This window comes from Cyrtonyx montezumae, unplaced genomic scaffold, assembly GCF_038088225.1.
Source record: "Cyrtonyx montezumae isolate F1298 unplaced genomic scaffold, pur_monq_1.0 scaffold_8, whole genome shotgun sequence".
Lineage (NCBI taxonomy): Eukaryota > Metazoa > Chordata > Aves > Galliformes > Odontophoridae > Cyrtonyx > Cyrtonyx montezumae.
The window spans coordinates 90,226,282-90,253,691 of NW_027072089.1; the positions used below are offsets into that span (position 1 = coordinate 90,226,282).

General features: G+C 40.6%; 1 protein-coding gene across 3 annotated transcripts in view; it reads right to left on the reverse strand.

The window, feature by feature from the left end:
• NFX1 (nuclear transcription factor, X-box binding 1) overlaps nt 1–27,410 on the reverse strand; it is an 88,001-nt gene that overhangs the window by 33,730 nt on the left and 26,861 nt on the right. For all 3 annotated transcript variants that reach the window (XR_010623187.1, XM_065753003.1, XM_065753004.1), the window contains exons 4-12: nt 18,746–18,823; nt 17,229–17,334; nt 9,735–9,806; nt 7,849–7,988; nt 6,740–6,839; nt 6,424–6,641; nt 5,363–5,460; nt 4,271–4,301; nt 2,498–2,580 (exon numbers count right to left, since the gene is read on the reverse strand). Coding sequence is in view for 2 of the 3 variants with exons in the window: in XM_065753003.1 (XP_065609075.1) it covers nt 2,498–2,580; nt 4,271–4,301; nt 5,363–5,460; nt 6,424–6,641; nt 6,740–6,839; nt 7,849–7,988; nt 9,735–9,806; nt 17,229–17,334; nt 18,746–18,823 (926 nt within the window). In the remaining variant the exon portion in view is untranslated. The remainder of the gene's footprint in view (nt 1–2,497; nt 2,581–4,270; nt 4,302–5,362; nt 5,461–6,423; nt 6,642–6,739; nt 6,840–7,848; nt 7,989–9,734; nt 9,807–17,228; nt 17,335–18,745; nt 18,824–27,410) is intronic.

Genomic DNA, 27,410 nt, shown 5'->3' on the forward strand with positions numbered 1-27,410 from the left:
CCCTCTCCCACAAGTTCTTCCTGTGCTGGGAGCCCCAGAGCTAGGCACACTACTTCAGGTGGGGCCTCATAAGGGGTAGAGTAGACAGGGACATCCACTTCCCTCGCCTGACTGGCCACCCTTCTTCTGATGCGGCCCAGGATACAGTTGGCTGTCTTGGCTGCAAGTGCACACTGCTGGCTCACTGCTGGAAAGTTACCCCCAAACGTGCATGAGTAAGGGTGACAGAGCACTGGCACAGGCTGCCCAGAGAGGCTGTGGAGTCTCCTTCTCTGGAGATGTTCAAGGGCTGCCTGGATGCCTACCTATGCAACCTGGTCTAGGTTTGGCATTGCTTTGGACAAGATGGTTGGTCTAGGTGATCTCTAGAGATCCCTTCCAACCCCCATAACTCTGTGATTCAGTGAGGCAGAGACAGAGTTACAGAGTTTAGCAACATGCCTGAGTGACCAGAAGAGGTGGAGTCTGGATCCACTCCTCCTCACCCTCACTTAAAGGGTTAGCAGTGGAGGAGTAGCATCTCTCTGGGTAGAGATGAAACTCCTCTTCAGCCATCATTGGATGCTGGAAGTGGTGAGCCTGTTTTCCTTCTTTATTATCTGTATCTCATTCAAAGGCTCTGTCATCATCTTTTTTTGCCATGCACAAGTCATTTAAGTAATTAAAAGGAAATCTTGTGCCAGAGCTTGAAGACACTAAATCTGCCAGTCATTTTTCATCTTTGGTAGATTTGATCATTTACTAAAGTAAGTTAAATATGTGTTTCAATGTGAAAATCATCTGTGCTACATTTGAACTGAAACTTAAACTATGGCGAGCTAAAGTTAAGGCAAATAACTTCATGCATTTTGATGTGCTGGCTAAACACAGTCCTGTAAATAGCAAAAAGCATGCAGCCAAGCTGTCCATTTTGATTCAGAAATTTGGGAATAGGTTTCAAGACTGTAAAAAAAGTCATCAATCTCTTCAGATATTTACTACTCCATTTTCAGTTGACATAAATATTATCTATAAATATTCCACAGGGAATGTATAGAGCCGCAGTCAGACATTCAACTGAAAGAAATACTTCGTTGTGCCCCAGAGAGACCTCAACAGGGTGAAGAAATGGGTTGACAGGAACCTCATATAATTCCACCAGAGGAAGAAAAAAGTCTTGCACCTCCAGAGGTAACCCCAGGCACTACAACATGCAAATGGCCACCCAGCAGGAAAGCAGCTTTGCAGAAAGGGACTTGGGGGGGTTCTAATGGACATCAAGTTGAGCATGAGTGTGTCTTTGCCCCTAAGAAATCTAACAATATTCTGGCCTGTATTAGGCTGATCCTTCAGTATTGTATTCAGTATTGTTTAGGTTGCACCTGCAGTATTGTTTCCAGTTCTGGGCTCTGTGTTAACAGATACATCGTCATACCCAAGGGATTCCATCAAAGGATACAGAAGATTATGAACAGACAAGAATATTTCTCCTGTGAATAAAAGAGAAGAAAGCTGGGATTCTTTAGACTACAGAAGAAAAGGCCTTATGTAAGTCCCTGGACAGAGCTACACTCCTTTTAGCGGTGCCCTGTGCCAAGACAAGAGGCAATGGGAACAAATTAAGGCATGGAACATACCCATGAACATCAGCAAATATTCATTTACTGTGCAGGCGACTGACCACTGGCTCAAATCACCAATAGTAGCTCTGGTGTCTTCATCCCTGGAACTTTTCAGAAACTGCCTGGTCATGGTCTTAGGCAAGTGCCTCTACATGGCACAGCCTGACCAGAGATTTAGACCAGATGACCTCCGAAATTCCCTTCCAACCTCAATCATTGTGTGATTCTACAACTGTCCAAACTGTATAGTGAAAAAAATTGTATAGGCCTGATACATACAACTTTTAATCACAGCAGGGACACACCATTTTTAAAGCAAATTCTGATAAGATCCCTATTGCAGACTTAGAACTATAATCCATGATGTAGCTAAGTAACATCACATCTTTTCTCATTTTCCTTGGAATCACTGAACCAACAAAAAGTATCTTTACTTTGATTTTAAGAAGTTACAGAATCATTAAATTTGGAAAAGACAACTAAGATCATGAAGACCAACCACCAACCTATCACCACTATGCCCATGTTCTTAAGTGACACATCTACATGTTTCTTGGTCACCTACAGGGATAGTGACTCAACTGCTTTCCTGGGCAGCTTGTTGCATCCCTTGATGATCCTTCCAAAGAAAAAATATTTCTTAATATCAAACATGAACCTCCTCTGACACAACTTGAGACCATTATCTATCACCTTTAATGGTACTTCAGCTGCAGCATGTTTTCACAATGCCCATAAAATGAATTCTGAAGAATAAACGTACAGTAAACTTTCAGAACATGTCTTGTATTGGAAATAGAGTTTCAAAATGCAAGGGCACAAAAGCAAAAAGTCTTAACTTGACTACAAAATACAAATACTTCATTACAAACAGCTTTTATAAAACGTGAGCTTACCACACAGCAAACTTCATTACACTTGTGTCGACCACATGACCTTTTCTTGTTGCATCGCTTGTCACACATAAACGTAATAGCAGCTATTAACAAAAAGAATAATCAAAACATAAGTCATGACTTACTCTTTGCTCACACTGAGAATAAAAGCTGAAGTCACAATATTAGGCTAAGACTGTTCTAAGGCTTAACCTAGAGAAGAGCAGTGCCAGGAAGTTAACATACAAAAATGTTAATTAGTCTTTCACATTAATTCCCCATATGAACATTTGCCTTGCTTTAAACAAGCCCTTGTCCAAAAAGATTTTTGGAGAGCAGTTCATTTCACATTATTCTTTATATCATAAACTCTGCAAACAGAACAGACAAAATAGGATTTCCTGATACATTGAATATAACACAAATAAACTAATTCAAGCAATCTTAAATAAGATAGTAAGAATAAAAATCAGCTAAATATAACTACTGGTGATATGATTATGAAACTGGCACTAACAAAGTAAGTTTTACTGCTATTCACAAGGAACATGAACAGCTCCATCTGAGTTCGTGAGCATAAAGTCTTCATGTTTTTTAAGCTGAACTTCTTTTAAGCTACGCATATTACTACATTATTGACCTTGTAAGTGAGAACCTCAGTACAACAGGAATCCAGCAACTAAAATTTCTCTAGATAGAGATTCTTCAGTTTTAACAAGAAAATAGCAAATAAAAAACCACTAGGCTTTATAGACCAGCAGAACATGCAGTGTGTATAACTACTCCCAATATAAATGACTAAAACAGGATGAGTAATAGTTTTTGTGTGTGGTAAATATCTGAGACGTCTCCAAGCAAGTACCTTCTCTTTTCTAGAGTCAGCAACCATCAGAAAAGACAGGCAAAGGCATCAAAGACAGCACTTAGCTAATTCCTTCAATGATAGTTTAGCCAGTTACAGTAAATTACTACTATGGTACAGTTCACTACTGTCCAGGTCTCCTAGCCTTCTCCCATAACTGGAGCAGTGGGAAAGGCTAGAAACATCCATTCAGTCTTTAATTTCCTTTCTCTAAAGTGATTACTTACTCACCTACAAGATCAACAGATACTACAGTGTGCCCTATGACTGACCATTTCACGTTTATGGGGTCACTGCACTACAGTGCTATCTACTACTATCACTACTGTGACATCCTTACGTATTTACATTTAGCAGCTCTAACAATTCCCTTTTCCATGAAATGCTGCCATAATCCAACTTATAAGACCACTCTTGAAGAAGAATTTTAGTCAAGTGATGCAGACAAAATAATCTTACAATCAAGTCCTTTAAATTTGATACACAGACAAAATCCAAAGACTGACTCCTGCTTTGACTGCAGGCCACAGAGCTTTCAGAGCAGCTGTCAGGACTTCTAAATCTTTAAAAAAAGTGCTTTAAAATTTTATTTAACACAAAATACATTTAGTCTCTCTTAATAGTTGAGAATAAAAAACAACAGCATATCATGATACGAACAAATCCTGAACAACCTGAACTCAACAGAATATGAGGAAAAACTTCAGTTAACTAAGCTCAACAAGTTCTTCTACCCTCTGAAATCTTGTAATAGAAATAAACAAAAGCACACAACACAGAAATACAAAATCAGCATCAGGAAATGAAAATTACCATCAAATTGGGTATTTGGCAACTTTTTGAATCAAAACCAAAATTAATGAGCTGAATCTCGTTTTTTAAGACTTCAAAACTATTTTGTGTTATATACTTAACAGATCATAAAATAATACCTTTATTCCTGAGTAGAGCACATGGGACTTCCTAGGAAACAAACAGGGAGCAATTATATTGCAACAACTGCAACTTACTCATCTAGAAAGTACCTAGTCACACATGACAAAAAAAAAAATTCAGGTGCATAACACTTTTGTACACAAGAAAGTTAAAGGAGCTGGGAAAATTCTCAAATTTATGCATCATTTCATGTTTTAATTTACATTTTTTAACCTTGACATTTTAACACTTTAGTTCTTTCCCTTAGAAATTCAGTAGCAAGAATTTGTAGTTTAAGGATTTCTCGTTTAACTCAGGGGATAACACTGTGAAGTAACAAGAACACATTAGTCCTAGGAAACCAGAAACTTGCATTGAGAAAAACAACTACACTCTCCTCAAGAGTGCTAATGAATTACAAATTCATGCTTTGACCACGTTTCAAAAAAATGCAAGACTGATATTTTTTTTAAACAAAAAGTCTAATATCATGACTGAAACTTTCGTACTCAGATAAAATGCTTCAACATGAAAATAAAAGGCTTCTGAGATAGTAATCAAAGATTTCAAAGCTATGGTTACGTACAGTAGCCCAGTTTAAAAGTATACTAATTACTGTATGACAATAGGTGAGATTCTGCTGTGTCATTACATGAAAGCACAAAGAAAGAAGATTAAAAACTAATAACATCTTCAAAATTTTGTACAAATCTACAGGCTATCACTAGTTAGTTAGCTTTTCCTCTTACACTACTTTTCTCTTGGTTTACATTACTCTTAGTAAAACTATCATTCTTCACACTACATAATTACTGCAGGACAATACAGGTTTTGCAGCCAGCTTAAACTAAGAAAACTATATGTACTGAAATAATCCTTCAGAAATTGTGTTCACAGTAACTAGCCTATAATAGCACTTCACAGCGCTATCTAGCTGACATCTATCAATTATAACACAGTGGGTATCCCTGTAACTACAGGGGCACAACACCTTTTCGCTTCCTCTTCCTCAACCACTTCAGCTCCTTTTTCCTCACAGCTTTAAAAAACAAAAAACAAACAAACAAAAAAAAGACTACCCATTTAATGGTTAAGCTTTATGCACTCACCTTTTTTTTGAAGCCACATCTACAGTAAATGTTTGATGTTTGAGAACATGGTCTACAATCTCCTTCATGGCACAGGCTTTCACATGTATGAAGCAACTCTATCAAGATTAAAATAAATGAAATTCATGATCAGTAACAAGGCATTTATCAGGAGCACCACAGTTTGCAGATACCAAAACTACTGGCAGTTTCCATTTTGACAAACTGACTCAAACAGGCAAAAGAGTTCAAGTATTTAACAGGGTTTTTTTTCCATCTTTTTGAGCTTCATGATCTTGAATACATAGACTAAATAGTTAAGTCCAAAATTAATGTTGATAACACACACATAAATATCTTTTATTTATTTTTTAATTTGCAAGATATATCTTACACAAATTTCACAAATTTTAAATACATAATTTTGTTCATCCTAAATGAAAAAGACTTATCATGCATACCTTCATCTTTCACTTACTGGGTTAATTGTAGTAACTTACATATTAGTAGAATTTCAAGTACAAGACGTTATGATTAATTATGTAGTTTTGTAAAACTGAAGCTTCATACAATCTCAGTTAAATATATGTTTATTTACCTAGTGCAATTACTAAAGTGTCTATTTAGTTCTGTAAATAACTTCTTCCTTTCAACTGCCCAACATCACATTTCACTTTGTGGCCACAGTAAATGAGTATTTACTAGAAGTATCTAAAGGTACTAAGTGAAATCATTTATCTCTACCAGACTTCCTATTAAAAATGAAAATCTAGGTGGGCTTTTAAGAGCCCTTAGCAGACACTAACTGACAGAAATTTTTACAGTTCTTTTCTACCACTACAAAAGTCTATGGAAACAAAATTTTAGAAGTAGCTATTGTTGATGATTTCTAGACAAATACATTTCCTGATTTTAAAGCATCACTTTGAACAAATAAAGCCTATTTCACAGGCTCTCCTGTAGCATTCATACTCTATCTGCTTAATATCCAAATCCTTAAAAATATCTTTGAAATGAAACAGCTGCTTTTTTTTTTAATGTGAGGTTTTTTTTAATACTCTGATGCAGAAAGTTCTAATTACCATAGCTACCACAAGAAAGAGGTTTGCCACATGTTTTTCCACATGATGGGATAGGATCTGTGCATATTTTACGTTCAACACATCCTAGTTCCAGTAACTTGCTGAGAGGAGTCTGACCACAGGGACAGCGATATACTACTTGTGGAAGTCGTGGACAGAGTTGGCAAGGTTGAGGATGGCATACTTGTGTACAGTTGTGCCTCCCACAGTTTAATGTTCTACCAAAAAAAAAAAAAGTAGAATTACAATGACATGAATATTCAAACGAATAAAAGAATCATTTATTTTACAAAAGCCTAAATTACAGCAAACTTACTTGTCACATGTATTCTGACATGAAAAATTCCCAAATCCATCATAAAATTCTTCCTTTGTCCCACACAATACTTCTTTAAAGTTTTTTCCACAGTAACATACTAAAAGAAAACAACGTTCCACAGAACAAAATAAGTGTCAGTGACAAAACACAGCCATAGAGCAAATGCAAAATTGTGAGAAATTGCTTTTTTTTTTTAAAGTACAATGTACCCGACCTTACTTAGATATAGTTCAGCAGAGATTTCTCAGTCCTACAGATTCTGAAATACCTTTCATTCATTTTGATTAAACAAAAAACAAAGGGGAAGCTCTATCTACACAAAAATACACGTAACAAATGAAGTATTACCTTCAATGTCAAGAAAATAAACATATATTTTGAATCATTTATTTGGAAAACTGTATTTGCATTAGTATACTGGAAAACAGATAGTTTCCTTTTCATAAACGAGTTTAAAAAGTTTTAAAAGCAACCATGAGCAACTTGCAGAAAATTGATTTGTCTGTCCCTATTCTTTTTCCATAGTGTTTAATTAAAGTCTTGGAATGATGTAATCTTAAGTGGGATCACAAGTCAATTTTGTCTGAAAGGACTCTCAGGGGTCAGCTAGTTCAAACCCTTAAAGCTGAGTCAGCAGCAAGATCAGATCACATTACTAACTGTTTTACTCAGCTGGGTCTAAGAAATTCCAACTTCCCACAAAAAAAAAAAAGTTTCTCCTTATAACCAATTACAACTTTTCAATTTAGCCTGTTGTCTTGTTCTCCTAACATACATACGCAGGTTGGCTCCATCTTATTGATTACCTCCTAGTAGCTACTGAAACATTCCTAATCCTTCTCAACCTAAAGTAGCCTAGTTCCACCCATGTTTATAGAACACATGTTCCAGCATCCTAAAACACATGGCAGAATTCTTCTAGCCATGTTCATGTTCATATTTAAACATACACCAATTCTAATTTCCCAATTTTTAAATACTCTAGCAATAGATTTTAGTTGACACAAAGTAAAGCCCATGCCTCATGGCAATGACCCCTTTCCCCCCCACCTCTTAGTTTCCTAGTATACATATATCATGGGTGGATAAGGCATTCTGATACTTACCCTGCTGTACTTTTAGTTGGCAAGGTAAACATTCTCCTGCATGGCACACCTGGGTACATCTGTGTTTGCCACAGTTTAAAGTACTTCCACATACATTAGAACACTGAATTTTTGATGACTGGCCACAGCGAACTGAATGACTGTAGAAGAATGACACCCCAGTCTGTTAGCTACCATAAATATACAGAACTTATTAAAAAGCACAGTAGACTTCCCTCAACAAACTGGAAAAAAGGCACTTTTAACTTGAAACTTCAAGTATGGCTATGCATTGGACCAAGAGCAGATACTTCCAATACACAAATCGTTCCTAAAGGTTTAAGTGATCCCAATTCCATTGAGTACAAGGAAAATAGCCTACAGAAACACTTCCTGCAACTAACAATACTCACCTACATCAGTGTAGCTTGAATTAATCACCCAACAATTATAGTTGCTTAATCAAGGAGAAGTACAACAATTCAATTTTAAGTTTTTTGTTTGTTTTTGCATAGGAACATGCAAATGTTACCAACATAAACTGAATTTTATTATAAATTATTCTGACTCTAAAACTCAAAAATTTCTTAGCCTTCATACAGTTGCAACAACTGACCTTACCTACAAAATGTATATGTGAAATAGCAATTTGAAAACATCTTCAAGTTTGACGTACTATACATCTTGGATGCTGGTACAGTACATATGACAAATGCTATTTAGAACCATGTTTGAAAAGTTAAATGCAATACTATAAAACAAACAAACAAAAAACAGCAATTTGATGGCATTTGGGAAAATACTCAGAATTGTTTTTTCTTTTCCTAGTTGTTCCTTGCAATTAAATGAAACAATCTATGTACAATTACTCCATTTTCCACTGAAGATTAAGAGCTTCCACCTGCAAATACTTACACAGGAATAGAAATACTAACACTGAGCAGGTTTTTCTTTTGATTCTGGAAACAAGCATGGGCAAATATTTTATTACACAGGATCAGTTATAACTACCTCTCAGAGTAACTAAACATGTGTATGGGAACTGCTGAATCACAGCCCGAACCACTGATTGGTCACCTGAGACAAGAACCAAGTTAGCCATGGGGCCACAGGTGGAGGTGATATACCTGTGTGACTGGAAGGGGTGGAGCCTGGCTCCACCTCTCCCACACCCCATTTAAGGGCTGACCACCACCAGGGAAGGATCTCTTCTTGGAGATCCCTCCCATGTGGAGTTTCCTGTGAGCCTTGTCATCCTGAAGGTGAGCCATCTTCTCTTTTGTATTATTTGTATGCTCTCTATATAGACCTACTCAAAATATACCATCATCTGTACTATTTCTTTGTGAAGTACCATCCTTGGGAGTTATTTACCCTACAACATGAAAGATCACGAATTATGGGCAGTATGTTCTTGCTGTTGAAAATGATGCTACACTGATCAAAGAAACAAGGAATAGATTGCCTTCAAGACTGGAATAAACCACAGACTCCTCTCTTGTTAGTGGTACATCTTCCCAGAACCATACAAATTATTTTTAAAATTATTTCTGGAATAGAATAACACAAATTTACATTGCAGAAAAAGTGTATTTTTTTTTCCTACTCCTTTCACCATGTCTCCTACAAAAGAAAACAGAGAACCCCAGAATGTGATTGCAAAAAATTGCCTCAATTCACAGACTGCTTGAACAACTCAGCTTTGTAGTGCCAGGGTGGTTTTTTTTCTTTTTGTTAAGAACAAAAGTAAATTTTTTGGAAAAAAATGAAAATACATATATAAACTTCTCTAATTTTAGCACACAAAAGCTGAAGCTCAGAAAAAATTCTTATATAAACCTTAAATAAACTATGTTACATAAAATTGAAGTGAACTATTATTACATTAAGCATAGAAATATTCTCACCTTGTTTGTCCACATTCACATGTTTTTGTCACAAAGGCTGGGCATGAAGGACAAGGTCCTGGATGACATAGGCTTGAAAATAAAACAAGCAAATGAAATTGTAAAGTCATCTCTAACTTTTTTGTATTCCTAAAGAAACAAAACAAAGTTACCCAAAAATTACAGAAAATTTTTAGGAATGAGTATGTTCTCAAACCACTGTTTACCCCTGCAGGATAAGAAATCACTGTAACTAATGTAAAAATGGTAGAAATAGTTACAATTGTCAGTTTTAAGAGTTTTAAGACAGGGAGATTGAACAAAACATTCCATACTCCCGCTGCTGTCATGCCAATAATGCTGCTACTTATTTATTTCATATCATGCATTTCAGCAGATGACCTGCATCAATTCAACTATGTTCACTGGGGTAATGCTCAAATACATGTCCAAAACAATAACATTCATTTTCCTCAGCAATCAACAATAAGAAGTCTAACAACAAAATTATCCTGCTACAGTTTCTACTGACTTTTAAAATAAGCGCTCTATGAAGTGATCAAGATCCTCACTCACACGCTTAGCTAGCAACGCCAGTATGATTTGGTTTATACAGAAGCTACAGTAAAGGCAATTGATACAGTCAGAAAAATCTCTGAAATAATTATAGGAGACAGTCCCTGGTAAAGAAATGTTTAATTTGCAATTGCAATGGCAAGCATTCTGCAAACAGAAGTGCACACAAGAAGAATGATAAGCCTTTTATACCTTATTACCCAATGCTTATCTTTTCCCCCCCAGTTCCTCATTTGCTGAGTACTTCAGGTTCACAATACTCCCAAGGTTTAACCAAAAAACAGGTGCTGCCCAAACATAAATTCTTACTAGCTAAACATGTGTATTGCTACTTAGTTACTTCTTATGTTCTCTCTCACACAGATCTTGTCTGTCCTGTACCAAAAATCTAGTAGTTTCCCTTGTCAAGGACTTTGGATTTTTAACAGCCTTATCGCTGTTTGGGAGTGGCATCTGACTTACTCCAGGTGGCTGCACAGACAAGAGCTGCGCTCTTCACACCCATGAATTACGCCATCTCCCTTATTTCTGTGACTATAATTACTTCACTATTTACTGAGCATGCGTCAATGCGGAAAGTTCATCTAAAGAACAAGTGATGAAGACTATCAGAGACCCCCGATGAAATAAAAAGACCCAAAAAAAGACTGTTAGAACTGACAAAGGCCTATAGGTGGCAGCAGAGACCAAGGAAAAAAAAATGCTCATCTTAGTTCTAAAGTAGAAATAACATTCCACTCCTACAATACCTCCACATTTTGGTGTGTGTAAAACAGACAAAACATTTAAATAATGTGTATGAAGCACAATAAGACAGCAGAGCAGCAACATCCCAGGCTGCAGCAAGCGAGGCTTCACTCAGACACGACAGCAGTACATTCAGAAACAAAGGAAAGAAGCTGCTTACCTTCAGAAGGCCTGAAAGGTCCCCAGGTACACAGGGACCTCCAGGAAGATACCCTGACCTCCGCTGCCAACCCTTAAATGATATCTGGGAAGAGGTGGATCCTGACTCCATCCCTTCCAGTCACTTGGGTGCACTACATGCACCTGAATTCTCCTGAGTAGGCCCTGCCTTCCTCAGGGTGCTCAGGCACTGTTTCAAGCCGTGACTTAGCATTTCCGCTACAGCATTACTAAGTAAATGCAAAGAAGACAGATGCTGAAGACCTCAGTATTAAGATCTGTTCATGGCATTCAGAGTCTTACTTTATTGAAACTTCATTATTTCTCATTAGCATGAATGACTTCTTTCAAAATTACTGCTGGTGATGCTCTAGAGAACTTAGTAGAAAGGTTGTGATTAAAGATACAGATAGACTTAAGAAAAATTAACATATACCTATCTGCCTAACAGTAGAAGTATTTTACTTGGTAATACAGACCCAAAGGTCTTTCCACAACTGCTGTGAAAAAGACTACAGCACCAAAGACCTATAAGGAATGACCAGACACTAAGGTTTAAACTAACAGCGCACAAAGTTTCAGTTATTGCCTTTGTAAGTTCTTCAAGAGTTCTCAAATAACAATGAATACCAGATGGCAGGGAAATTTCAAAATCTAATCAGATAATTAACTCTTGAAAAAAGCTCAAGTTTGTCATTATATTTACTATTTGGAACATTTTGTTATATTTTAAGCTAGATGCTGGACTGATGAAGAACCTAAAAATCAAAAATGGATTTCAGTGTATTTAAACGTGAAAAGAACTCATTTTCTGAAGCATGCCACAGTTAACATGAGCAAAAGGCTAGCAGATCACTCTCATTTAGAGGAGCTGCTTGCCTGCTCACTGACCTGTTTATATTAATGTTGTGGTTTTCTGGTTTTGATGCCGGTATTCCACATCAGACCATCATGCAGCAGTGAAGGAGTTAATGCCGTTGGGAGCAGCAGAGGGGCGGAGCTCCGCACCGGATGCCAGGGCCGTGCTCTCAGCTGCCACGGAGACTCATCACGTGTGCTTCCCCTACAGTTCTTCCCTAACGCAAACTCTCAGATTTGGTTTGGTAACTTAATTCCTCTCTCAATTGTTCAATTTTATTAGATTTAGTAAAGTTACCGTTCCTTCTCAAATCGTCCTGTTGTTTTTGTTTGTTTATTTTTGTGTTGGTGTTTTTTGTTTGTTTTTTTGTAGACAACATCTATTTCCTCCCTTCCTCCCCCTGGAGGGCAGGGCTCTGCTCGGGTGACCGCCTGGCCACCGACAGTGCAGTTGGTGGTTTTTTTTTCTCTCTCTCTCCCTTCTCTGTTCCCCTTGTGTCACTGTCACGGATAACACCGTGACAATTATAATCTCTAACTCATTCCAGTAAACCAAAGCAAATATTACTTACATATTTATTATTAAAACACAGTAAGTTAGCCTCACTCGTTTTCACCAAAATTGATTCTCTAATGTCACACTTAGGGCAACAGTCTAACTAAATGTTGTCACATAGCAAAATGCTAACAACATGGCAAAAATTAAAGCTTATCTGATATGATAGCGCAGGAAAACAAAAATCCCAAAACTACACTATGGAAAGTAGATTAACACAAACAATGTTACCTACACAATTTCACTTAAAAAAATAAAGATTGAAAACACATGGATGAGAGTCAGTAAACTACTAAAACAAACAAATATAAACATAGCCAAAACAAAAATCTGTAATATAAATGAGTATTCAAAATACCACTTCAATCAAAAATAATTATCAAAGGGATCAACAGATTGAAGTAAACCAGCTGTAGACAAGAGTAGCCTGAAGAAACACTCTCTACAACCTAAGTTTTGAAATTTGAGCACCAATTTCAGTAATCCCTTACAATTATAAAAGCAATGACAAATAACTTGAAATCCAAAGCCACAATGTCACAACACCTAAGGAAACACTTTTGATTCTAGCTGAAAGAAAATATGGAAGATCTGCACAGGTTATAATGGAAAAAAACTGCTAATTTGGAAACTAAAAATACCCTTGACAAGTGTCGAGGGGAACCCAGGGCAGCACCACACACACTTATGTATCACACTTATGTAATATTAAAGACATAAAAATAGCTTGCTATCAAGTTATCATGTCCAGCTTGCCATTCACCGGTACTCAGAAAGTCCTTTTCAGCGGGGCTGCATTCTATTCTTTCACTCCCCAGCTTGTATTGAAAGTGGAGGGGCTGCCACAGCCCAGGTGCAAGGCCCTTGGATTTGTTGAAACTCCTGAGGTTCTCCTGGGCCCACTGTTTGAGACTGTCTAGGTCTCTCTGGTGGCATCCCATCCCTCAGGGCTATCAAGCTCACCAGAGAGCTTGGTGTCATCTGCAAACTTGCTAAGGATGAACTCGATTTCACTGTTGATGTCACTGACGAAGATATTAAAGAGCATCATTCCCAGTACTGACCTTTGAAGGACACCACTTGTCACTGTTCTCTATCTGGACATTCAGTCAATTCACCATCACACTCTGGGTAAGGCCTCACAACCAGTTCTTCGACCACTGAACTGTCTGTCCATCAAATCCACATCTTTCCAATTTAGAAAGAAGGAAGATGTAAAGGACTATGTCAAAAGTCTTACTGAAGTCCAGACAAGCACCATCAGCAGCTCTTACTTTGTCCATCAACATAGTTATGCCACCATAGAAGGCCACCAACTTGATCAGGAAGAACTTGCCCTTGGTGAAGCCATGTTGGTTGTCTCTTATCACCTCCCTAAATTCCATGTGCCTTAACAGTTTCCAGAAGGATCCACTCCATGATCTTCCCTGGCACAGAGATAAGACAAGGAGAGGTGAGGTAAGTCTCACAGCCTCAACTGGGTGATCCTTTCTACACTTCTTAAAAATGGGTGTGACAGCACCTTTTTCCAGTCACCAGGGACTTCACCCCACTGCCATGACTGTTCAAATATCACCAAGAGTAGCTTAGCAACTTCATCAGTTAATTTTCCTAGGACTCTGGGATACATCTTGCCTATATACTTATGGATGTTCAAGGTTCTCAGGTGATCACAAACCTGATTTTGCTCCACCAGTTGCTATCTTCCATCCTGTCCACTCAAGGGGTTTGTGAAGAGCAATTGACAGTGAAGATTGAGATAAAATGTTCCTGAGCACCTCATTCTTCTCCTTGTCTGTTGCTATCAGCTTGCCCGTATTGCTCACTAGGGAGCTACACCCTCCTGGACTTTCCTTTTCTGGTTTACATACCTGTAGAAGCCTTTCTTTCTCTTTGTACTCCTTGACAAGTCCAGTTTCAGTTGGCCCTTGGCCCTCCTGACCTAATTCCTGCACAGCCAAATAGCATCTCTATGCTCTTAGCAGGGTATCTGTCCCTGCTTCCACTGTCTATGCACTTTCTTATTGCTCTATTATTGCTCTAGCAATACTCTATTATTGCTAATATTGCTCTTATTGCTCTAGTAGGTCCTTGTTCAGCCATGCCAGTCTCTTGCCTTCCTGACTTCCTATACCTGGGGAAGGAGAGCTCTTGCTCCCTAAGTTTCCTTAAAAAGATCTGCCAGCTCTGCTCCACTCCTTTGTCTTTAAGGATAGTTTCCCAGGGGTTTTGTTGACTAAGTCCCTGAAGAGCTGGAAAGTGGCTTTCCTAAAATTTAGCATTCTGATTTTGTCAGTCTGATATCCCTCAAGATGGTGAACTCCAACCTTGCATGGTCAATACAGCCCAGGCAGCCTCCAATCTTGTTCACTTGCATTGGTAAGCAACAAGTCCAGTACTGCAGGCGGGATGCAGGGGGATCCCTTGTGGGGCTAACTATAACTTGGCTCAAGAAGTTAAACTCAGTGCATTTTCAAGGAGCCTCCTAGACTGACTATAGCTCATTGTGCTACTTTTCTAACAGGTGCCAGGCTGGTTGAAGTACCCCAGAAGGACGGGAGCCTGCAATTGCAAAAGCCTCCTGTAGCTCGAAAGTGGCTGAAGTTTAGATCACCATTACAGTGGTGACTCCAACACCCTCCTGTGTTCTGCACATTTCATCTATACATCAGATGGAGGAAATACAAGCATCCTTCTACAAAGTTATGAAAATAGCATTCCCCTGATGTCACATAAGAGAAGAGGGAATGATGAAGACCCACAATCTAAATGAAGAAACACTAACAAAGAAGTTTTCTGAGAACAGCTACATTCAAGCAAGTACAATAACACTGCCTCTAGCCCTGATGACAAGTCCACCCTTGACTACTCTCTTGAGAAAAACCTTCGTCCAGACATAGATGATGATCTTTCCATCTGCTGAAGTTTTCCAGTGGAGGAAACAGAATGATGGACAGCTAAGGATCCATTTAGATGATAAAGTTTCATATCTCCAACTCAATCTCTCTGACACAGTGAGAAGGAACCAGATTTCTCCTAGTTTTTTGATAAAGCAGATGGTGGTAGACTGCATCCTCATTCATACTATAATTCCGACATGAAGTGTCCAGCGTATACTGAGGGCTGGAGCATCCCCTCCTATGAAGAAAGGTTGAGGGAACTGGGCTTGTTTAGCTTGGAGAAGAGAAGGCTCTGGGGCGAATTCACAGTGGTCTTCCAGTACTTGAAGGAAGGGTATAGGAGAATGACTATTTACATGGGTTGATCCTGACAGGACATGGGGGAATGGTTTTAAACTAAGACGGGGAGATTTAGGTTAGATACTAGGAAGAAGTTTTTCACTCAGAGTGTGATGACACACTGGAACAGGTTGCCCAGAGAGGTTATGGATGCTCAATCCTTGGAGTCATTCAAGGCAAGGCTGGATGTGGCTCTGGGAAGCCTGGTCTAGTAGTTGGAGACCTTACCCATAGCACGGGGGGAGGGTTGAAACTAGATGATCTTTGAGATCCTTTTCAACTCAGGCCACTCTATGATTCCATGAATATTTGAAACACTTGATTTGAAAGGTAGAGCACAATGTATTTTGTAACTTGCTCTTAGAAATAATTGACTTGAAAAAAATAGAAATACCGTATACTTTACTAGCATATTTTACAAATATAGTTGTTGAATTGTTGTATTATGTGATTAATTCTTGCTTGCAAAACTGTAATAGCTTTTAAATGTTGTGAATAGTGTGGATGTAGCATTATAGAGCATGTTGCAAGACTATTGTTTTGATAGGAGACCTTCAGCAAAAGAGCTTCTAGATGTTGAAACACAATAATGAAAGCCAGGGCCTCCAGACAAAGCCACGTTGTTTCACTTGCGTACAAAGAGGTTAAATAACACCATTTCCAACACTGATCCCTGAGGAACACCACTCATCACCAGTCTCCACTTGGACATTGAGCTGTTGACCACAACTCTCTGAGTGTGACCACCCAGCCAATTCCTTATCCTGTGAGTGGTCCATCCATCAAATCCTTTTTTTCTCCAATTTAGCAGCTAGGATGTCATGCAGGACAGTATCACATGCTTTGCACAAGTCCAGACAGATAATGTCAGTTGCTCTTCACTGACACTGTAACTCCATCATAAAAGGCCACCAAATTTGCCAGGCATGTCTTACCCTTGATAAAGCCATGTTGGTTACCACCAATTGCCTCATCTTTGTTTTTCCCTGTGTCTTTGTAGGGCCTTCAGAAGGACCTGCTCCACAATACTGGAAGGCATAGAGGTGGAACTGATGGGCCTATACTTTCCTGGTGGATCTTCTTTCTTTCCCATTCTTGAAAATAGGGTTATGTTCCCCCTTTTCCAATCAGTTGGAACTTCACCAGACTGCCGTGACCTTTCAAATATGATGGACTGTGTGGCTTGGCAACTCCATCTGCCAGTTCCCTCACAATCTGTGGACAGATATCATTGGGTCCCATGGGCTTGTGTACCTTCAGGTTCCTTAGATGGCCTCAAACCTGATCTTCACTTACAGCAGGAAGATCTTCCTTCACCAAGTTCTTATCTTTGCTTTCTGCAACATACCTTCTCAATGCATTCACATTACATTTACTTACATGTTACAAAGATGTGGACAGTCCAAACACTGTCTCTTCTTTCCACAAAGTTCCCCACAGCTATGTGGAATTTCATTTCTATTCCATTCTGGATTGTTTACCTTACCTAGAAAACAGTCAATGCCAAAAACATATTTACTGGCTTGAGTACAGTACTGAACCTGCGAGAAATAACATGCCAGATAGAAGAACTTTCATTTTCAGTACTGACTTTCTCTGGGAAAAAAAAACAAAACAACAACAACAACAAAAAAAGGTTTTGTTTTTTTTTTAGTTACAAATCGCTTTATCTCATTTATTACTTCTTCATTTAGACTTTAAGTAGCAATTTAGGAACTGAGTAAACAGTATGGATTGCTTAATTCACCTGGGCATTCTTTCAGTGAAAAGAAATGAAAATTGGAAGATTCAAAAGAAAAGTAAGACAGGAACTTCTCTGTGCAATGAAGGGGGGGGAAAAAACAAAAACCAACACAATTAATCTGATTACACTCAACACAAACTTAGTATTCTGCAACATATAGAAGATAACATAAGCAACTGCTTAAGTCCAAATGCCACTAAATATAAACTTATGCATAGATTAAAGATTTAGTTTTCAACAGCATCCCGCTAATACTGACATTGGGAACAAACTGAGGTTCCAACTGCAGATCTCCCAAAACTATATAACAATTTCTAAGTTTAAGCAGAATCTCCTTTTTACTTCGCAGATGGATGGCCTATCTTAAAATTTTCATTTGGAATAAAAACTTTCATTCTACCTATACTTTTAGGATTTCACACATTTCAAACAAAAACAACTGTTACAATAACTCTAAATATCTTCCCTGTAATTACACTGCTCTAAATTAACACACTGAACTGTTCAGAAAAGGAGAACTGTACGTAAAATTACCCATTACAGCATAAGTTTAGGTTTTTTAGGGCAAGTTCATTAAATCCCAGTTACTGGCTTAATCTCAAAATGTCCCACTTGGTAGTAATTAGGGTGAAACTTACTAGTGGTACATTAACTGAAAAAAATAAATGCATATCTACATAAAACTGAATACTCTTTTCTACTAAACCTGTATGTCTTTGATAATATAAATGACAAAATTGCTAAATCAATGTTAAAAGTTTATACAGTCAATTTGTATTCTCATAGTAACACCAGTTACATGTGTGAACTGTGTATTATTTTGTAGCGTTGTGACATAAAAATAAAACAACACAAATTATTTGAAACCTACAGAAGGAAAGCTTTTAGGATAGAAGTACAATTATAGTAAAAATTTTTATATGACTATATGGAAACATGATTCTTTCCTTCTTTTGTTAAGATGTTTTAAGCAACAGATAAGGGGTTGATTCTCTGTAGAGCAGCCTTCCCATATCGCTATTTAACAAACTTAAATTTCAAGGATATAGGCAAAGATGCAACACTGCCAGAATTTAAAATTAAATAACAAATAGAAAGAAAAACAAAGAAAAGAACAGAGCCTGTTCTTTGCAAAAGCAATCAAGAAACTCACCACAGAAACAAGTGTAAGTTTTAGGAACTTGTGTAGAAGCATTCTGACAAGCTGGGCATCTCCAACCACTGTTACTATCTGTAGATAAAAAAGATGAAAAGCATTAGAAATAATTAAGAGAGCTAACTAGTGAATCTATATAAAGACATAGAAAGCAGGTATAAAAAAACCAAACAAACAATTTATGAGAGTAATAGTTGAGAAAGCAGGTTAATAAAAATTTTTATGATATCAAGTTAAAGACATCAGCAGTACTTCATTAGAGCTTACAAGTCTCCTACTTTACCAAGGAGCAAGAACAAATTTTTTAAAATTCTATTTTTTCCATTAATACATACTCTGTTAGAAGAGGAAAAAAATCTACTTTACAAAATATAGACAGTTACCTCACGTTAGGACTTTATATGTCTTACAGAAGACCAGTTTAGTATCACTTCATTATATGAATTGATTAGTCAGAATAATCTGCTTTAATTATATGATCACTATACCTAGCTATTAACAAGGACACTGCCCTTTTAAGTTGGCATATTATATTAAATATTTAATTATATTTCATAACACACAGCTTTGTTTCAGGAGTTTGTTATTTGGCAGTAATGAAGAGCGTCAGTGTGAGGAAAGAAACATTCATGAAAATATGGACAGGAGTGTGAGGAAAGATAAATTCATAAAGACTGAATGGTCCCTTGTCAGGCAGTTGGGCAGCCCCAGTCGAGCCATTGGAGGAAAAAAACTTGGGGACTGCAGAGCTGATGGCATGATGGAGCCAAAGCTCCCCAGGACTAGGGTCTCTAGAGGAGACCACAGACCCTATGTTGAAATAACTATTCATTGGTCCAGAAAGAATGTACAACAAGTGATGGCGCTGGTAGATGCTGGAGCAGAAACTTAATCATATATGGTGACCCAAGTAAATTCCTCAGCCCTAAGGCTATGATAGGTGGGTTCAGGGAGCAGATGATCCCCGTAACCCAAACATGGTTGAAACCAGGGGTTGGGCATCTTCCATCCTGGGAGTACAAGGTGTCTATTGCTCCAGTTTTGGACTACATATTGGGGATAGACATCTTGAGGGGTCTGACTCTCCAAACCACTGTGGGAGAGTTTAGACTAAGGGAAAGATGTATTAGTACCTGGGTGGTGCAGGCAATTTTAAGGGGCCATGCAAAAATTGAGCCTATTTGTTTGCCACAACCACGCTGGATCACAAACACACAGCAATACAGATTCCCAGGTGGGCAAGAAATTACCAAGACTGTACAGGAGCTGGAGAGAGTAGGGATTATCAGACCTGCACACAGCCCATACAACTCCCCCATATGGCCAGTCAGGAAGTCAGATGGCACATGGCAAATGATGGCAGACTACAGAGAACTAAATAAAGTCACTCTGCCTATACACGCAGCCATACCCAATGTTGCTTCCCTCATGGATACATTAAGTAGAAAAACAGAAATGTATCACTGCGTTTTGGATCTAGCCAATGCATTTTTCAGCATTCCAATTGCTAAGGAATCTCAGGACCAGTTTGCATTCACATGGGAGGGCAGGCAGTGGACTTTTCAAGTCCTACCTCAGGGATACATGTATTCACCTACGTTTTGCCACAACCTGATAGCGCATGACTTGGCAAATTGGAACAAACCATCTACCATCAAAATGTACCATTACGTTGATGATCTGATGCTGACATCCAACTCAATTGAGGCATTAGAGAAAGCAGTACCATCATTAACCACTTATTTTCAGGACAAAGGATGGGCTATAAACCCACAAAAAGAGCAGGGCTATCAGTTAAATTCCTGGATGTTTTCTGGTCAGGTAAGACTAAGGTCTTACCCAGTGCAATCACAGGTAAGATTCAAGTGTTCCCAGTTCCCACAATGCCAAAACAGTTGCAGGAGTTCTTGGGTATACTAGGATACTGGCAATCCTTTATACCCCACTTAGCACAACTCCTCTATATCAATTAACAAAAAACGGTCAAGTATGGGATAGGGGTAGAACAGAAAAAGAGGCCTTCCATCAGGCAAAAATAGCTGTTAAACAGGCCTAGGTGCTGGGTACTTCTATCCAACCCTTCCAGCTGAACTAGCCGTGCATGTAGCTCAAGAAGGGTTTGGCTGAGGGCTGTGGCAGCACCAGAGTTCCATCTGAACCCCAATTGCGTTCTGGTCACAGGTTTGTCATGGAGCTGAAGAAAGGTACAGCATGGTTGAAAAGCAGTTATTGGCTACCTATTCTGCACTGCAGGTAATAGAACCAATAACTCAAACTGCTGAGGTTATTGTTAAAATGACTTTGCCAATTCAGGGGTGGGTGAAAGATCTAACCTACATTCCTAAGACAGGGGTGGCCAATCACGAACAGTAGCACGCTGGGCTGCCTACCTCAGTCAGATAAGCCACCTGTCATCATCTCCACTGAAGAAGAATTGAATCAGATACTTGGCCCAGTAACATATCACAGTGAAACACCTGAGGAAATAACCGTCACTCGCCCAGAGAAGAGTCCCATACAGGAAGGGAAATACCCTATTCCAGAAGATGCCTGGTACACAGATGGATCCAGCAGAGGGAACCCAAGTAGGTGGCGAGCTGTCGCATACCATCTCTTGACTCAAACAATATGGTTCAAAGAAGGGGATGGACAAAGTAGCCAGTGGGCTGAGCTACGAGCTGTATGGATGGAGATAACTCAAGAGCAGGGCAACGGCGCACTGAATATCTGCATGGATAGCTGGGCAGCCTACGAAGGGCTCACACTCAGGATAGTGCAGTGGGCCACTCAGAATTGGGCTACCCATGCCGAGCTTATCTGGGGCAAAGATATATGGGTTGATATATGGAACGTGTTTAGGCACAGGACTATACAAGCATACCACATTTCTGTACATCAACCCTTGCAGTTGACAGGCAATGATGAAGCTGACACACTGGCCTGAGTTTAATGGCTAGGAAATACATCAGCAGAAGATTTTGCCCATTGTTTGCATCAGAAATGGTGACATGCAGGACAGAAAACCATATAGGCAGCAGTTAAAGCATGGGGGCTGCCCATACTGTTACAAGATATTGTCTAGGAATGTCAGAACTGTGATGCTTGGTCACAGGTGAGACAAAGACCTCTGCCGGAAACAACGGCCCATCTCACTAGAGGGCACAATACTTCACAACAATGGCAGATCTATTACATAGGTCCAGATACACAGGGGCCAGATATGCCCTAACCTGTGTTGACACAGGGAGTGGACTGATGCAAGCCTATCCTGTAGCAAAGGCAAACCAAGACTATACAATTAAAGCTCTAAGTTGATGATGTCATATAAGACTCCTGAGATCATCAAAAGTGACCAAGGTAAACATCTCATGTGTACAACTGTGCAAAAGTGGGTGTTGTGGTTTTGTGGTTTTTGATGCCGGTATTCCACACCAGAACATCATGCAGCAGGAGTTATTAAGGAGTTAATGCTGTGGGGGAGCAGCAGAGGGGCGGAGCTCCGCACCAGATGCCAGGCGGCTCTCTGCCAGCGCCGTTCCTCTCAGCCTTCCTCTCAGCCGCCATGGAGCTTCAGCACGCGTGCCTCCCCTGCAATTCCTCCTTAACGTAAGCTCACAGCTTTTGGTTTGGAAACTTCATCTCTCTCAATTGTTCAATTTTATTATATTTAGTAAAGTTGCCATTCCTTCTCAGATCGTGCCGTCGTTTTCTTTTTGTAGACCCATCTATTCCCTCCGTTTCCCCCTCCCGGCTCAGGCCACCATGTGGCCACTGCAGTTTGTTTTTTTTTCCTCTATCTTTTTTCTCTCCCTTCTCGGTTTTCCTTGGGTCACTGTCACGGACTACACCGTGACAATTACTGGTGGAGAATGCAGGCAATGCAGTATTTGTACTCCATTGTAAATCTGGTGCTAAGTGGACTAAGGGTTTTCATGTACCTTAGAGCATGCTGGAGTCTTTTAATCTCCTCATGTTCAGTACTGGAGTAATATCTGCATACAGGTAATTTAGTGTGCTGATGGGGTTACCTGCCTCCTGCCTAAACACCCTCGCTAATGTGACAGATTATACGGCATTTGGATTGGTTTCCAAGTACTCTTTTTAGGTCTTTACCTATGTTCAGGATGCTACCCTGGCAACTGTGTTATCTGTTTTTCTGAATGCACTCTTGGTAATCTATATCATGTGGAGGAAGCCTTCCTCAAAACCAGAGAGTGCTGAATGGCAGGGGAGGAAAAAATTAGGAAAGAAATTAGAAGCGTGGGGAACCCCAGTGTTATGCAATTTTATCTTGAGCACCTGTGGGATCCTGAGAAATTCAGTGAGTGTTTAGGTAAGGAGCCATGTGACTGAGGAAGATCTGAGAAGAAACGGATTGTTTGGGGTTTGGCTTGTGCTTATCAAGCTATAATTGATATTCTGGAGAGAAATGGTTTCCAAACCAAAGTCCAAAGCAAAAATGAAAACCTCGAAGTTAGCCCTGACCAATCACAGGAAGCACTGGCATCAATGTCGGTTTGCCCCTTTGGAAGGCCAGAAATGGACACGGGTGTCCTCATGCCTAGAACAAAAAGAAGAAGAAGCAGAGAAAGAAGAGGAAGATCCAGGCGAGGGGCCCTAAAAAAGGCCACTAAGAGTGAGAGACATGGAAACATGGACAGCGATGATGATGAAGTCACTGTTGCCACTATTCATCGGCCCCTAAAGATAACTGAAATACAGGGTTCAAGAAAGGAGTTTGTACGGTGCTCGGGTGAATCTACTGTCACCTGGTTGCTGCAGTGTTGGGACAGTGGTGCCAGCAGCATGTCCCTAGATGGCAGCGAAGCCTGCCAACTGGGAAGCATTGCTCGAGACCCAGCTATCGACAGAGGAATTAGCAGATGTCTAAATGGAGTCGCTACCCTCTGGGAATGAGTACTAGTGCCTGTAAAGGAGAGATATCCTTACAAAGAAAATCTGGAGCCTAAGGTGGAAAGATGGAATACTGTGGAGAAAGGCATCCAATTTTTGAGAGAAACGGCTGTAGTAGAGATGCTGTATGATCCCAATTTCGTCCCTAAAAATCCACACCAGGACCATGATCCTGAGAAAGTAAGGTGTACACCCGATGTATATCGGAAACTCTCAAAAACAGCACCAGACAGGTATGCAAGTACACTGGTAGCAGTGTTCCATAGATTCGAGGGCCAAGACAGAAGACTCCCAGTTTATGAATTGATTATTACACTTCAAAACTTTGAACAACAGTTTCCTCCATCACATGCTTCCATTGCAGCTGTGTCAACGGTAGCAGAAGAAGTAGGTGAAGTGAAGAAACACAGAAAACTATACTGGAGAAACTGTCATTACTGATGAATAGGGATGAACCTGTCTCAGTATTGGAAACACCTGATGAAGACGAGCATGACCCAAAGAATCTGGTGAAGCAATTGATGAAACTGATGAAAGTCTTGGCCACCAAAGGCCACCGCCTCTCTACTCGAGCAAATGACAGCAGTAACACCATGTCATGTGTGGCCATGTGGAGCTTCTTATGAGAAAATGGAGAGGACATGAGGAAGTGGCATAAAAAACCCACCCCTACACTGCGAGCACGGGTGAGAGAACTACAGTAGAGATCAACCACCAACGAAATTGCTCCCGTCACTGCAGGAAACCAATAGAGGGGCCCTGCCCTCAGCCAGGGGGGGCAAAAGGGATAATAGAGTGTGTTGGACTGTGTGGATTAGATGGCCTGGCACATCAGGGCCACAAAAATATAAGGCACTGGTGGACAGTGGTGCACAGCGCACTCTAATGCCCTCGAGTTATAAAGGGACAGAATTGATTCATATTTCTGGAGTGACTGGGGGTTCTCAGGAACTGTCTGTGTTGGAGGCAGAAATAAGCCTCACTGGTGAAATCTGGCAGAAGCACCCCATAGTGACTGGAAACGGCAGAAGCACCCCATAGTGACTGGACAGGGGGCTCCATGCATACTCGGTATTGACTATCTCAGAAGGGGACATTTCAAGGATCTCAAGGGATACCGATGGGCTTTTGGAATAGTTGCTGTAGGTGCAGACAACATTCAGCAGCTATCTATTTTACCTGGCCTGTCAGAAGATCCGTCTGCTGTAGGGGTACTGAAAGTGAAAGAGCAGCAGGTACCTATTGCTACAAAAACAGTCCACAGACGGCAGTACCACACCAACAGGGATTCCTTGCTCCCCATTCATAACTTGATCCGCCAGCTAGAAAGCCAGGGAGTGATCAGCAAAACCCACTCACCGTTTAACAGCCCCATATGGCCGGTGCGTAAAGCCAGTGGAGAATGGAGGCTGACGGTAGATTACCGTGGCCTGAATGAAGTCACACCCCCACTGAGTGCTGCTGTGCCAGATACGTTGGAGCTGCAATATGAACTGGAGTCAAAAGCAGCCAAGTGGTATGCCACCATTGACACTGCCAATGTGTTCTTTTCTATTCCTTTGGCCACAGAGTGCAGACCACAGTTTGCTTTCACCTGGAGGGGCGTTCAGTACACCTGGAACCATTTGCCCCAGGGGTGGAAACACAGCCCAACCATTTGCCACGGGCTGATTCAAACCACACTGGAACAGGGTGGGGCACCTGAGCACCTCCAGTACATTGATGACATCGTTGTGTGGGGTGATACAGCAGAGGAAGTTTTTAAAAAGGGAGAGTGAATAATCCAAATTCTTCTGGGTGCTGGTTTTGCTATTAAATGGAACAAAGTGAAGGGACCTGCCCAAGAAATTCAGTTCCTGGGAGTAAAATGGCAAGATGGACGTTGTCACATTCCAGGAGATGTGATTGACAAAATCACCAGTATGTCACCACCCACTAGCAAGAAAGAGACACAGTCTTTTCTGGGTGTAGTATGTTTTTGGAGGATGCACATCCCAAACTACAGCCTCATAGTAAGCCCCCTCTATCAGGTGACCCGAGAAAAGAATAATTTTGCATGGGGTCCTGAACAGCAGAAGGCCTTTGAGCAAATTAAGCAGGAGATAGCCCGTGCTGTGGCCCTGGGGCCAGTACGGATGGGACAGGACGTAAAAAACATCCTCTACACTGCTGCTGGAAAGAAAGGTCCCACTTGGAGTCTTAGAGCCTCTGGGGAGACCCGAGGCCGACCCCATGGATATTAGAGCAGAGCATACAGGGGTTCAGAGGAGTGCTACACTCCAACTGAGAAGGAGATTTTGGCAGCATACGGGGGGGTTCGGGCTGCCTCTGAAGTAATTGGTACTGAAACGCAGCTCCTCCTGGCACCTCGACTGCCAGTGCTGAATTGGACGTTCAAAAGAAAGGTTCCCCCCACCCATCATGCTACCAGTGCCACCTGGAGTAAGTGGATTGCACTGATTACACAGCGAGCTCAGATGGGGAACCTCAACCGTCCAGGAATCCTGGAGGTGATCATAGACTGGCCTGAAGGCAAGAGATATGGAACATCACCATCAGAGGAGATACCACTGTCACGGTGTTATCCACGACAGTGACCCAAGGGAAACCGAGAAGGGATAGAGGAGAGAAAAAGAAACTGTGTCAGTGGCCGCGCGGCCACCCGAGCAGAGCCGCGCTCCAGGGGGGAGGGGGAAACAGCGGGAAGAGATGGGTCTACAAAAACAAAGGCACGATCTGAGAAGGAACGGTAACTTTACTAAATCTAATAAAATTGAACAATTGAGGGAGAGATAAAATTTCCAAACCAAAAGCTATGAGCTAACATTAAGGAGGAAACTGCAGGGGAAGCACACGTGCTGAACCTCCATGGCAGCCGAGCAAGCGGGGTGCGCCCAGGCAGACCACAGCCTGGCATCTGGTGCGGAGCTCCAAACAGCATCTGCTCCCAACAGCATTAACTCCTTAACTGCCTGCATGATGTTCTGGTGTGGAATACCGGCATCAAAACCAAAACAACCAGGTGCTAAAGAGGCTCCACCATATAATGAACTAACAGAAAATGAAAAGACATATGCCCTGTTCACTGATGGATCGTGTCGTATCGTTGGGAAGCATCGCAGATGGAAGGCTGCTGTGTGGAGCCCCACACGACGAGTTGCAGAGGCCACCGAAGGAGGAGAGTCAATCCAATTTGCGGAGGTAAAGGCTGTCCAGCTGGCCTTAGATGTGGCTGAACGGGAGAGGTGGCCCCTGCTTTATGGGGGTGGTTGCAGCAGTGGGAACAGGACAACTGGCAATGGAAGGGTAAACCTATTTGGGCTGCTGAACTGTGGAAAGACACTGCTGCCCGAACAAAAAAGTTGGGTGTAAAGGTGCGTCATGTAGATGCTCATGTGCCCAAGAATCGAGCTACTGAAGAACAGAAAAATAACCATCAGGTAGATCGAGCTGCCAAAATTGAGGTGTCTCAGATAGACTTGGACTGGCAGAACAAAGGAGAGCTATTTTTAGCTCGGTAGGCCCATGAGACCTCAGGCCATCAAGGAAGGGACGCGACCTATAAGTGGGCTAGAGACCGAGGGGTGGACTTAACTATGGATGCCGTTGCACAGGTTATCCATGACTGTGACACATGTGCCATAATTAAACAGGCCAAGAGGATGAAACCCCTCTGGCAGGAAGGGCAATGGGAAAAGTATAAATATGGGGAGGCATGGCAGGTTGATTATATCACCTTGCCACGAAC